Source organism: Lolium perenne, chromosome 7 (assembly GCF_019359855.2).
Source record: "Lolium perenne isolate Kyuss_39 chromosome 7, Kyuss_2.0, whole genome shotgun sequence".
Lineage (NCBI taxonomy): Eukaryota > Viridiplantae > Streptophyta > Magnoliopsida > Poales > Poaceae > Lolium > Lolium perenne.
This window is the reverse complement of record NC_067250.2, coordinates 148,089,914-148,104,421: the sequence shown is the minus strand read 5'-3', so window position 1 is coordinate 148,104,421 and position 14,508 is coordinate 148,089,914. Positions and strand designations below refer to the sequence as shown.

The following is a 14,508-nucleotide window of genomic DNA, read 5'->3' as shown; positions in this document are numbered from 1 at the left end:
TGCTCTAGATTCAATGGTTAGTCCACTATAAAATATATCAAGTAGATCATTCTTTTCTAAATCATGTCCAGGTCGAGCTCTGATAAGAGAACAAAATCTTGCCCATGCCGCAGGCAATTTCTCTTCATCTCCCTGATCAAATCTGTAAATTCTCTGTAAAGCAGCATGTTGAGCACTAGCAGGAAAGTATTTTCGAAAGAAAACATCACGCAACTCAGTTGGATTTTTAATAGAACCAGGAGGCAAATTATTATACCAAGTTTTAGCATCATCCTTTAATGAGAAAGGAAAAATTTTAGCAACAAAGTAAGTACGCATCTTGACATCATCAGAAAACAAGCTACTCATAGAAGAAAGTTCAATCATGTGTTCTACAGCACTTTCTTTTTCAGTACCACAAAAGGGTGTTTTCTCTACAATAGCTATATGAGATAGATCAAGAGAAAAATCATAATCTTTATCCTTAATGCATATAGGAGATGTGGCAAATTCAGGATCAGGAGATAGCTTATGTCTAACAGTATATTGTGCGAGAAACTTTTTAATGTTTCTTGCATCAGTAATAGAATTGCATTTATCAATAAAATCATCATTAAGCTCCACATAATCTTCATCAGGATCATCACTAAAATAATCAAGTCCAGGTGAACTAACAGGTGTAGTGGCATTTTCATTAGGAGTTTCAGCATTTTCAATTTGTCTAGACCTAGCAATTGTAGCATCTAGAAAGGATCCCAACGAACCACTATCATCAAGCACAGCAGAAACATTATCAATATTATGAGAGTTTTCAGATTCAGCAGACGTACCAGCTTGTGGCGGTGAAACAAGTTGACTTATCACAGATGGTGAATCAAGTGTAGCGGAGGTACTCAGAATTGTACCTTTTCTTGTAGTGGATGGTAATATGGCGACTTTAGAATCGCGAGGTTTACCCATGATGGAGAATTTGCAGTGAACAATATTAATCCAAGTGAACTTCCAAATAAAGCTATGCTCCCCGGCAACGGCGCCAGAAAACGGTCTTGATAACCCACAAGTATAGGGGATCGCAGTAGTCTTCGAGGGTAGTATAACCCAATTTATTGATTCGACACAAGGGGAGACAAAGAACACTTGGAAGCCTTAACAGCGGAGTTGTCAATTCAGCTGCACCTAGAAATAGACTTTCTCGCAAGAGTTTATCAGTAGTAACAGTTTTATAGCAGTAGCAGTAGTGAAATAACAGCAGCAGAGTAACAAAGACAGCAGTAGTGATTTTAGTAAATAGCAGGATTAAAATACTGTAGGCACGGGGATGGATGACGGGCATTGCATGGATGAGAGAAACTCATGTAACAATCATAGCAGGGCATTTGCAGATAATAATAAAACGGTGTCCAAGTACAAAGCAATCAATAGGCATGTGTTCCAATTATAGTCGTACGTGCTCGCAATGAGAAACTTGCACAACATCTTTTGTCCTACCAGCCGGTGGCAGCCGGGCGTCAAGGGAAACTACTGGATATTAAGGTACTCCTTTTAATAGAGTACCGGAGCAAAGCATTAACACTCCGTGAACACATGCGATCCTCACATCGCTACCATTCCCTCCGGTTGTCCCGATTTCTGTCACTTCGGGGCCATCGGTTCCGGACAGCAACATGTGTATACAACTTGCAGGTAAGATCAATAAACAATGAATATCATGATGAAACAATAACATGTTCAGATCTGAGATCATGGCACTCGGGCCCTAGTGACAAGCATTAAGCATAACAAGTTGCAACAATATCATCTAAGTACCAATTACGGACACTAGGAACTATGCCCTAACAATCTTATGCTATTACATGACCAATCTCATCCAATCCCTACCATCCCCTTCGGCCTACAGCGGGGGAATTACTCACACATGGATGGGGGAAACATGGCTGATTGATGGAGAGGCGTTGGCGGTGATGATGGCGATGATCTCCTCCAATTCCCCGTCCCGGCGGAGTGCCAGAACGGAGACTTCTGGCTCCCGCGACGGAGTTTCGCGATGTGGCGGCGTTCTGGAGGCTTTCTGGCGATTTCGACTTCTCTCCGTGCGTTTTTAGGTCGAAGGCAATTTATAGTCCGAAGGAGGGCGTCGGAGGCCGGCCGAGGGGGCCACACCATAGGGCCGCGCGGCCCCCCCTAGGCCACGCCGCCTTATGGTGTGGGGCCCTCGGGCCTCCACCTTACTTGTCCTTCTGGCTCCGTCAGTATTCTGGGAAAATAGGGCCTTCTGCATAAATTCCGAGGATTTTCCCGAAAGTTGGATTTCTGCACAAAAACGAGACACCAGAACAGTTCTGCTGAAAACAGCGTTAATCCGTGTTAGTTGCATCCAAAATACACAAATTAGAGGCAAAACAATAGCAACAGTGTTCGGGAAAGTAGATACGTTTTGGACGTATCAGGATACCAAGTGGCATTCATTTACATGATCCCCTACTGTGGATATCTCTATTTTAGTATACCATCATAAGCATTCCATTTAAATCACACATTTTAGTATCTGTTCTTATCCAAGTTTTTGCCTCAGCCTTTGCATCATTGGCTGAGCCAAGACATCAAGCATCTGGCCAGGGAGCATTCTTTCTTTTTAGGGAACTATATGAACTATATGCACATGATCCAGTAAGCATCCCCACTAATCAGAGCATTATAAGCATAGTAGCATACCATAAGCTCACTAGAATCCATCAAGTAAATCTTCACAAGGATACCACAGTAGCATAGTAGCATACCAAGTGAGCAAGTCTTCATTACCTTGTACAGGTTCAGACATGGATTTATTTCCAACAAATGATGGAAATCAAATTAACATAATTGAATTAAATTGAATCATTACCATCACATGGTTCATCAATAACAAGTGGCAATAAACCTCCACATACAACAGGTACATATGATCCAGTAAGCCACACAGGCATAGCAAGTGATATAAGTTGACAATAATCAACACCAATATGTAGTAGCAGCATAGAAGTGTCACTGATATAGAACACTCCAATAAGCATCACTAGCTCACCAGTTAATGGTAAGCAAGTACAGAGAGGCATAGACAATTTCTATTGCTTAAGACAAGCAACAACAAGGATTAGGGGCAATGCATGGTTCACCAGTAGCATGGTTCACCAGTTAATGGTAAGCAAGTACAGAGAGGCATAGTCACTGCTAGTAGCTGGTGTACAGAGAGGCATAGTCAATGCAAGGATTAGGGGCAATGCATGGTTCACCAGTAGCATGGTTCACCAGTTAATGGTAAACAAGCAACAACAACGATTAGGGGCAATGCATCCAGAGCAACAGCAGCAATGCATCCAGAGCAACAACATGAATAAACCTAGCAGCAATGCATCCAGAGCCAACCGAGCGAGCATTTCGTCGAGCACGTTGTGCTTGCGCGGGGGAGGAAGAGGGAGGGGAGGGGAGGGAGTTCACCGACGATTTGGAGAGTTGTGGAGGAGCTCACCGACGACGACGGCAGGGGTGGAGGTCGCGGCGGCTCCTCCACCTTGACGCGGCGGCGGCTCCTCCACCTTGACGCCGCGCTGGCCCCTCCTCCTCCATGCCGCAGCGGCTTGTGCTGCTGGTGGCGGGGATGGGTGGAGCGTGGCGGCATCCGGCCCTCGCGGCGGCGGCGGCGATGGCGACGGCAGCGCTCGCCATGGAAGGCGGCGGCGCGGGGAGAGGGGAGAGGGGAGAGAGGAACTTCTGTGGCGAGGGAGGGGTACGGCCATGATATAGGACACGCTATTTCTGTGGCGCACCGAGGCCAGTGCGCCACAGAAAACATTATTTCTGTGGCGCACCGAGGCCAGTGCGCCACAGAATACGTTATTTCTGTGGTGCACCAAGTGCAGTGCGCCGTAGAAAAAGTAAAACCAATGGTTGGGCGTGACAGGGTGTGGGCCCCACCAAGTTTTTGTGGCGCAGCGTTTCATAGTGCGCCACAAAATTAAGCTATTTCTGTGGCGCACCCAGAATGGTGCGCCACAAAATAATATTCTGTGGCGCATTTTTAGTGGTGCGCCACAGAACTAAGCTCCGCCTATAAGGGTTTTCCTACTAGTGTAACAACATAACAACAAGGGATCCCTAGCTAACAACAAAATGGAGGAGGCAACAGCAGCACATGTCCAGGACTCCGCCTACCCCATCTGGCTCTGCCTCCACTCGTTGCTCCGCTTGGGCACCTTGGGCTTGAGCGGAGGCATGCAGCCGGCGGCGATCTCCACCCGCTGGAAGTTGTGGAGGTGCATGCCGAGCGCCTTGTGCTTGGCGCGGAAGGAGTAGGGGTTCACCGTCGTGCCGACCTTGGGGAAGGTGTTGCCGATGTTCTCGGCATGCGTGAGGAGGCAGTTGAAGTCGGTGCCGCCGAGTCTCCTAGTGCAGAAGGGGCATATGTAGACACCCTTGGCGAAGTAGGAGACGTACTGGCCGAGCTGCAGCCTCCGCAGCCCCTGCCGAGTCTTGGTGTCATGGTGCTCGTCATCGCTGCTGACGTCGCTCCCAGACAACTGATCCATATCAAACGGAAACTATGAGTGAATGAGTTGCAGCGATGACTAACGAGCATGATAACAAAGTTAGGAAAAACAGAGGCAGCCTCAGTTAGAGTGGACACGATTATATATCTACAGGGAAGGGGTTAGCGAACCAAAGCTCATGCACAACAAATTTGTACACAGCAATGGTTCGCTGAACCCTCCCCATAAAAAATTTGTGCCCAACAATTCATCATAGGCAAAGAAATAGATTCCAGATCTGAAAATAACTGATTGAGATCCCATGATTACTTGCATAAATTAACCGATTGAGATCCCATTATTAGTTGCATAAATCAAGAAGGGATCAAAACAAAATGGAATAAAATCGGCGCAAATATTAACCCAATACTCATCCATCTACACCAGCAAAAATAGGGTTCAAAAAGGAATGGGGAACAAAAAAGGAGAAAACCGTAGTTACATCGTTACATGGGTCATTCATGAAGGTGTCGTAGGGGTTCGGGGGCACCTCGTACGGCACCTCCTCATAGGGGTCCCATCCCGCAGGGATTTGACTGCCACCAGCGGAAGCCTCCGATGCACCGGCGGAGACGACCATTGAGGGGACGGCATCGAAGAGGGAGGCATCGCGCTTGGAGCAGACGGCGTCGTGGACGATGGGATTGGCATTCTCCTTGTCCATCTCGCCGGCAGAGGAGAGGGAGAGGGAGAGGGTTTTTTGCTTTGGAGAAGATGATGGGACATGAGAGAGGCGGCGTTGCGTGAGCGAGTGAGAGTGACAGAGATAGTGCGAGGAGGCGTCTATAAAGGCGAGGAGTGGTTAATGCGACCTGCGTCCTACGCGTCCACCGTTGCACGTCTGCACGTCTTGGACTTCTGCAACGCGACACGCGTCCACGATTGCATGTCTTCGACTTTTGCACCGTGACCCACGTCTACGCGTCAACAATTGCACGTCTTCCATTTCTGCACCGCAACACGCGTCCTCGAGTCTAACCTTGGAAATTTAGATATACTCAGGTATACCCTCGAGTCTTATACTAGCATTTTTTGTGTGCTCAGTTTTCCCCTTGAGTGCTAATACTGGCTAGTGCAATATGCTCAGTTTTACCCTCAAGTGGCTGGTCAACAGAGATTCAACAAATGGGATTAACTAGTTAAATGAGTCATTTAATGTGCAAAAACTTCCGAAAAAGAGTGGCACTTACTCATGTAGACTTTACCACAAATTACCACTTCTCAAATCATAGATAAGTCATAGATAAATCAAGTTTTACCACAAATTGTCACTTTTCAAATCACCTAGTAGCTATGAAGGTGCATGGTTTTCCACAATAAGCCCTTCCCAAAACAGCTTTCCCCAAAACATACTTTGTATAAATGAGGCCACAATTCTCACACTCATGTATATTTGTATTGCAAATAGTTTGAGGTCGGCGAAGATGGGTTTCATTGTACAAAACACGCATTTTCCATTTTTAAAATCTCATATTTGAATCCCTTAGTCTGTTTACTACTCAGGTGCCCTTGGTTTCTTGATACTACTCAGTTTTGCTCTCTCCCTTCACAAATTCACGTAGACGTGCAACATTGCCCTGATTGATCTAGCCCATGTCACGCGGATCGTGCCTGTCGACCGTTGATCGTATGATCTAACGGGCAGGATAACCTCTCTCTCTCTCTCTCTGTCGGCGGTTAGCTTCCACCCTCTAAGTATGCTAAAGGGATGTTTTCTATATTATTTTTCACGCGCTAAGCCCAACTCTTTTAGGCATTACTTTTCACGGAAAAAATGATAAACCATCACTGATTCGTTGTAGCCATAAATTTTCACGCAAAAAATGATAAACCGTCACCGATTTGTTGTAGTCATTACTTTTCACGCAAAAAATGATAAACCATCACCGATTTTTGTAGCCATTACTTTTCACGCAAAAAATAATAAACCATCACCAATTTCTTGTAGCTATTACTATTCACGGTAAAAATGATAAACGAAACAATCTATCTATCTCTGTATTTGAAGTTTGGGAGGGTTCACCATCTACTTATGTTAACTTTTGAGGTTTCGACCTAAAAATCAAATGGGTATTATAAAGGGAAATAAAAGTTCAAAAAAATGTAAAAACGAAACAATCTACCTATCTTTGTATAGAAGATCGTCTGTATGATTTTTGAGGTCATTTAGAGAAGGTAGAAAAAATCCCTTTTGAGAAGGTCGAAAAAACCTAACTTGTTACAAAAGTTGGTTTCGGTGAGACCTAACCTAGTTTGACATACATGATGCCATACCTATAATAACAAGGAATATCTAAAAGGGAAAGTTTCACAAAATTTGAAATTTAGGGTGAAAATGATGCCATACATGATGCTGTTTTTCGAGGTTTTGACCTGAAAATCAATTGGGTATTATAAAGGGAAATAAAAAGTTTGAAAAATGTAAAAACGAAACAATCTATCTATCTGTCTATGCATAGAAGATCAGTTGTATGAAATTTGAGGTTATTTAGATAAGGTAGAAAAAATAACCTTGTTAGAAAAGCTGGTTTCAGTGAGACGAAACGACATGCGCTTAAGCAAAGTGATTTTTTCGAACATCTCCAAATGACACCAAATTTGCCATACATGATGCCATACGTGTAACAACAAGGAACCCTATCTAAAAAGTGTCAAAAAGTTTGCCCAACTGTATAGCTCTATAAAAAAAAAAGCCTCACCATGGCGCTAGTATAATTTTTAGTTACAAACTTTCGTTACCTAACCTTCAACATGAAACTTGTTTCAAATTCATTTTGGCGTACAAGAAACAAATCCCACCTTGATTCGAGCACCACAGCCTCCAAACGATGCTGATGCCGATATCGGCATGTTCAGAACGGCTATGCTCGCCGCCACTACTAGGTCACCGTCGGGATGCACCCTCAATCTCGTCCCCTCATTCGATCACTGACACACCAGAGATAACGCCGAGGCCAATGCTGAACGTACATGCTGATGTCAATGCCGAACATGCATGCACGCCGCTGCGGGCACGGTCACGCCGCCCCGCTATGCTGGACGCCACAGACCACCGCGAGGTCTTTCCCTTCACCACACTCTTCTAGCACCCATCTATACACACCAGAAAGGAGAGACACTAGTTTTCTCTACATTGATCGCGTTCGTGTCCGACACGGTCAGTCAAAGTTTTGAGATAGTCATCGACCATTTTTCTCTTCTTTGCATGGTTAAACGCGTCTAGTTCATATCTATCTAATGCGTCTGGTCTCGCATCATGTATTTCTTTGTGGACGTCGATCTCATCTCGGCATCCCGCATGCCACCTCCTCCGTGCCATCGCTGTAGAGCTCCATTTAAAAATCTAATCCTACCCGTATATTGCCCCTTGTATCAGCGTCATGGCCTCACTTGTCATTCAATATTCCGAAGCCCCACTCGTTCGCGTTTTGGTCAGGGATACAGCGATGCTTACGGTCAAACAAAGATGAATGGTCCCACGTGTCTTTGCGGGCTCTACGTGGCCCCACTAGTCAGAAGATAACGGTCAACCGTCGGGCAACCGGCCGTTACAACACCTGCGATGGTTTCAGACAAGGTCTTGGGGAAAACTGAGAAAAAACTAAGGAGCTGGGGAAAACTGAGCACAACTAAGGACCCGAGGGCATGAAAATAGAAATCCCTAGACAATTTGGTCCATCTCTTTCGTTTACAAGTCTGGGCGAAGTTCCATACATTATTAAATTGCATAAACTTCAAAACGCAGGTAGAACTTATCAGAAGGGTATCCGAAAAGTTATATCCCTTTAACACCAACATCGTCCAAACTAAGTATGCTCGTTTCTCTAACTTTGCCTTCAGTAGATCTTTCTCCTTCCTGAGAATGTTGCCATGCAGAATCTTCATTTTCAAATCTAGGCATTACATCATACTAAACGATAGGATGGATTCGCCGCACGAATGGTACTGATATGTTAGATCCCGAGGAACACTGAATCCATGGAATCTTCAGAACTGGCTGGTTGGTGGCACCACCCTTCTGCTTGTAATCACTTCTCTAGGACACCTTCTCCTCTTGTGTTCCTGGGTCGGCTGGCTGGCTGAACCATTGTACACCGTGTCCATGGACACATTTTTGAATGTCCTCAGTCTAGTTAGGATTGATAGGAACTGGCCGTCGACCAGGATGGTAGCTGCCCCGGTCGTCCTTGGTGGGCTCCCGTGAGGTCACGTGTTCGAGTCCCAGACTCTGCCATTTATCCTACTGTTATTCCATGGCTTTGCCATGATCGCTGTGTTGCTCCTTACTAGAACCCCCTTAGGAGTTTTGTTTAACCTAAAAGATATGTTGCATGTGGAGTGGAACACTTATCATCATTTGATGTCGGCATATGGGTGTCGATGAGGACATAGAACTTGGCGGACATGCCGAACATCAGCCGACAAGAGAGGATCTGGAACTTTGCTAGCACGCCAAAGGTCGGCCGACAAAGGACGTTACCGACGAGGTCATGAGGATAACCACTGGCAGCATCGAAGCCACCGAGGACATGAAATCCTCCAAATATGGCGTTTCCGCACGTAACGGTTGCCCGCAGAATAGTGGAGCCACGAGCTCCTAGCCGGCGCACATATCGATTGCGGCTAGCGGAGGCTAGCGGAGACCATCGGTGCGGAGGACGGGAGGAAGATAGCTAGTACTAGTGAGTAGTGACAAAGAAAAGGAAAGGTAAAACACCTCACCGTCGTTGTCAAAGGTCAGACGGCCTCCTCTTGCGGTGGGAAGGAGTTCTTTTGGTGACATTGTGGGGGAGGTCTTTTGGTGTAGCTCCAAAGGTTGGCAAAAACAGTTTGACTGATTTAGCCTATTTCAGCTACTTCATATTTTGTTAACTACGATTGAAGCCCCGATATTGTGAAGCAAAATGAACTGAATCCTCGTTAGCCGGTTTGCACGGTTTTGAATGGTTTGAGTTTTGCTCACCGCTAACGGCAGGCTAGCTTTGTCTCAAAAACATTCAAAAGCCCTTCAAAAACATCACGTGATTATTTCCAACTGCCGGATAAACATCATGAAAAAAATGTACTAGCAAACACGGCGTGACGGAGAGAGCAATGGAAATGGGTTGGGTCAGATCGATGAGTCAAAGTGGTACCAGTCAATTAAGAAATAAGACTACGAGCAACGGGGCTAGCATAGACAGTGAGTTAATTAAGGTTAACCCCTGCATGCCCATGTGCAGAACAGGCCTGATGAACACGCTAAGTTCAACCATAGTTAATCTTGGGGAGGATGTTCTTGCAGCTTGCTGGGTGAAACAAGCGGACGAATTAGCGCTTAATACCACTTGCATGAATAACACATGCTTAACAACCACCAAGCTTTTGTACGCGCATAGATGAGGTGCAGCTTTCACCTGTATCGAGGATACGTGTGTTCCCACTCAGCTTTTCTTCTTTCGTTATACTTTATGGGCAGCAGCAACAAGGTCGAAGAAGTTGTCGCTGTACACGGCCTAGACGGCTAGTGTACATATATACAGTACACCATAGTTCACTTCTCATTCCTCAGTCCGCACAACCTGTCTTTGCCGTCAACACCAACCAGCAGATTCTAGCATCTTGTTCTAAAGCCTTCAAGACCAAGAAGGTACTCAAGATTCGCTCGATGACGGCGGAGTCTTGGTGGTGCTGGCCGCTGTCAGCGTGGCTCAGCTCTGGGGCGTGCTTCCTCTTCTTCAACGCCATCGTCTGCGTCGTGGCCGTGTTGTCCTGGGGCCGTGGCGGCGGCGATGCAACACTGTCGGCCAGGCGCAAGAGGCTCACCCGGAGCGCGTCGTCCATGGTCATGGAGCGCCTCCGATCCATGTCGACCATGTTCTCCTTCAACTACACCTCAGACGAGTACGACAGCATCACGCCGCCGGCGTCGCAGTTCCACCACGTGCAAGGGTGCTACGACGCGCCTCAAGAAGAAGTGGGACATGAGATGAGGCAGGCGGCGAGCGAGGTGGAGCCGGAGCCAGCCGTACTACCGGCGGTAGAAAGCGTGACGGCTACCATGGCTCGACCGGCACCGAGCGCGCCTGTTGCAGCAGCAGCAGCGGCAGCGTCGACGTCAGGAAACGGTAAGGAAGAGCCCGAGACATGGGAGGAGATGTCAACACCGGCCGCCGCCAAGGGCGTTGCTACGTTTGAAAGGCTGAGGAAGTCGAAGGTGCCGGGTATCGTCGAACGGCGAGCGTTTGCAGAGATCGAAGAGATGGCGGAGGTGAACGCGCGGGCCGAGCGGTTCATCCGGCAGTTCCGGGAGGATCTCAAGCTCGAGCGCCTCAACTCCATTCTTGCGAGAAAATGTTGATTTCTTTGCTTAGCTAGATCAATACTTCCCCTTAAAGGCACTTATGGAAAGAGCGTGGCCGCAGGGTCTTTGAAGGAAAAGCATGCAACGCCATGGCGTAGCGCTTGCTGCGCAGATTAGGGACGAAGTTGTTGTAGTTGTTACAGGGCAAATGCTGCAATGTTTTTTTGGTTGTTTTCCCTCTCGCCTTTTGGTGAGCTCGTACAGTTTTCCCCCTTCTACAAATGAAAAAAAAAAGCAGAGCTCCTGCAAAAATGCTTCCCCTAAGCGAAACGATGTGGAAAGACACTCAATTTTGGCTCTTTCAAATTTTTTTTTTTGAATCCGGCCTCATGCTCACTGTGCGCTGCTTCCACTCGCTTGCTTGCCACAACCTTCTCTCCATCTCTCGTCTACCAATTTCAGCTTAACTGCTGCTGAAGCTTCATGTCAATTCCAGATTAGAAAAGATTCAATTTGAGTACGAAGTTTGGGAAACCCTAACTGCCGGTTGCGCTAGAACCCTCCCCCCATCTTCCACCCCACCCTCGCCACCGCCAAGGGACACATGGTTTTCGGAGACACTGTTTTGGGAAGCATGGTGTTGAAATAATGGACAAAATGTTTGGCCTATATATTATTTAAGATTCCCAATCTCAAAACCCACATGTGTGACAGCTCATGTGAGTTTGAGACCAAGTTGATGGCAGCTCACAAGGGAGTGGCAAGATGTGGGAAGTTTAATTCCACATGGAAAGTTGAGAGCAAGTTGGAGCAACTTATAAGGTCGGTTGTTTCACCACTAGTAAGTGAGTGAGAAGATGAGTGGTACACGTGCACTCGTCTCGAATCGCGCGTTGTGGTCCTGTTCAGTGGATTGAGTCCCGAGCCAAGACTTTTCTTTATTTTTTCCTTTTTGTAGTTCATGAAAACGAATAGAGTCCTAGACGAACACGTCGCACTTAGTCGGTTAGGGTTGCTCCCGTATCGTGGGCCGCCTAGGGTTTCGTAAGCCTATATAATCTCTTGCCCGACTGGGTTTTGCCACCTCTCTCTGTTTGCACTGCCATCATAGCCTACTCCATCCCACCCGCCGTCGTTCACTGACGAACGGTAGAGTGGGTCTCTGGAACTGCTCGCCTTTGATCCTATATGGAAGAGGGAGAATTAGGTTTTCTTCTCAAGCTCTGCGTGACTTCTCAAGCTCTTCATTACGGGTCGTATTCCATCCAAGTCAGGCGGTGCTACGTACCAACGTCTTCAACATCATCTACTTTGACCCGTCTTCACCAACGGTGTCATTAACAACGTTACTGCTGCAATGGAGACTGCTACACCTCCACCACCTCCATCAAATCGGTACGTGCGACATATCCTGCTCTACTTAGTGACGGATGTTGTATCGTATGATCTGCTACTATTGATGTTGATTAATTCATCTTGTATATTCCAGTTTCACATGCTAATAGTTCATGTTTTCATGCTTAATATTCTAGAATTAATCAAGAAAATTGTGTCTTATTATCTAACAATCCAAAACCCTAATATTAGGCAATTTTATGAGTTAACAATTATTGGTTTGGCTGATGCGCTAAGGCCGCATAATTTTACAGTGTGCACTTTAAGAGGTCGAAGATTAAGGCCATACTCTGGCTTACTCATCTGAAAGTGTTCAAAGTTAGTAAGGGCATATCTGGAGGAACTATATCTGACGAAGATTAAAAAAAAGGTTCAATGAAGCCAATACTCTCTTCGTTGGATGCATTCTGAGTGTTCTTGCTGATCGTCTGTGTGATGTGTACATGCACATAACAGATGGAAAAGAACTCTAGGATGCACTGAATGCTAAATTAGGTGCAACCGATGCAGGCAATGAACCATACATCATGGAGAGCCTCCATGACTTTAGGATGGTGCACAACTGTTCTGTACTTGAACAAGCTCATGAGGTACAGTGCACTGTGAAAGAGCTTGAACTCCTTAAGTGTGCCTTACCTGACAAGTTTGTGGCTGGATGGATTATCGCTTAGTTGCCCCTTCATGGAGGAACTTTGCCACAACTCTCAAACACAAGAGACATGAGATATCAGGTGAAAATATGATAGCGGCTCTTGATGTTGAAAAGAGAGGGCCGGTCTCACACCAACTTGGTGTAGAAGAAACCTTACAATAAGAACAAAGGAAATAACGAGCACTCTTCAATAAGCCTATGAAGACTACAACCTTCAAGAAGAAGATGATGATGAACAAAGCGTAATTGAGATGCTTTACCCTTGGAGAGGTTGTCCATTTTCCTAAGTACCGCCCAGAACATGCAGACCGCAAGAAAAAGGCGAAAAATGTCAACATTGTTGCCGCTAGCAATACTGATTGGTACGGTAATCTCATTAATGTTATTTCGGTATTTCAATCTCCATGATGGTGCATTGATACGAGTGCGAAGGTTCACGTGTGTGCTGACATACCTATGTTCACTTCTTATAGGTCGCCCGAGATTTTTTCGTATTGATGAGGAATGGGTCACATGCTTCTATACGTGGTGTTGGCGTGGTAGATCTAGAGTTCACTTCAGGGAAGATCGTGCAGCTAAGGAATGGGCATCATGTCCCTACTATGAACAAGAATCTCGTTAGAGTCAAATAAAGTAGTTGTTTGTAAATTTGGACAATTTAGTTGTAAAGGCTATGGGTGCGGAGGCTTGTCCCACTTTTATCTTTCTGATTTCAGTAATAAGTCTGTGAACCATATTTGTGGCAATGTGTCAACACCCGGATTTTTAAGTCCAGGTGCCTATTATGCCATACATCGCAATCCCAGAAAGATTGTTTTTGCGAGACATAATAAGTTCATATCACAACACTTTATTCATTACAACACCATAGTAGTCTTACATAAAAAGGATCACATGATCCAGTCTCATTACAACACTTGATCTAAGGATCAATACATAACACATAGCGGGAGTACGTAGTAGAGTCCATCTATTCCACAGGCAACGCTTGACGTTAGGAGATGATCCTAGTTGTCGTAGACGTCCTGATGTCCTTCCTCTTGATACTGTTGTTCTTCTTCATAGTCTGGCCATTTGAATAGCCATGGACACAGCCGTGAGTACTTTAAAGTACTCGCAAACTAATACTAATGAAAGTACTAACAGTTTTAGGGAGAGGGTTCTAACCTCTAAGTTCATTTGCAATAAGCCAGTTTTATTATAAACTTTTAGTAAACCAAGACTCTTCATTTGCCTAACTCAAGTGGGAACATTAGTATCATTCCCACAACTTTGTTGTGATCCAGTCAAATTCACCTTTCAAATTCAAGTCATAAATCACCAGTCATAATGGAAAAGTTCTGATGAAGGAACAGTATGGCCTTTCCAACTGTCCATGATCGCGGACGCGGCTATTCGAATAGGTTTACACTCTGCAGAGGTTGCACACTTGTACCACAACATTTGATTACATCTGTCAGGGATAACCCTGAATAATCATAACTCAGTATGCGGATCATCAACCATTAACCTTTCACTTACACACCCTAGTAGAGGCACCTCCCACATGAGTTTGGCCTCCTGGTGATAACCAACTGTTATCCCGGGAACTGCACAGGGCTTGGGTAGGACATTCAACTCTTTTCACGTCATTTTCC

The 14,508-nt window shown here is 45.7% G+C and overlaps 1 protein-coding gene across 1 annotated transcript; it reads left to right on the top strand.

Annotated features, from left to right (window-relative positions):
- Positions 1 to 10,096: 10,096 nt before the first annotated feature.
- Positions 10,097 to 11,114, top strand: LOC139833083 (uncharacterized). The gene has a single exon (XM_071823240.1). The coding sequence runs from the start codon at positions 10,189 to 10,191 to the stop codon at positions 10,879 to 10,881; it is 693 nt and encodes a 230-aa protein (XP_071679341.1). The 5' UTR covers positions 10,097 to 10,188; the 3' UTR covers positions 10,882 to 11,114.
- Positions 11,115 to 14,508: the final 3,394 nt, after the last annotated feature.

Bases quoted from the DNA above. Each gene is read 5' to 3' on its own strand.
- LOC139833083 (XM_071823240.1), top strand. From the start codon at position 10,189: ATGACGGCGGAGTCTTGGTGGTGCTGGCCGCTGTCAGCGTGGCTCAGC.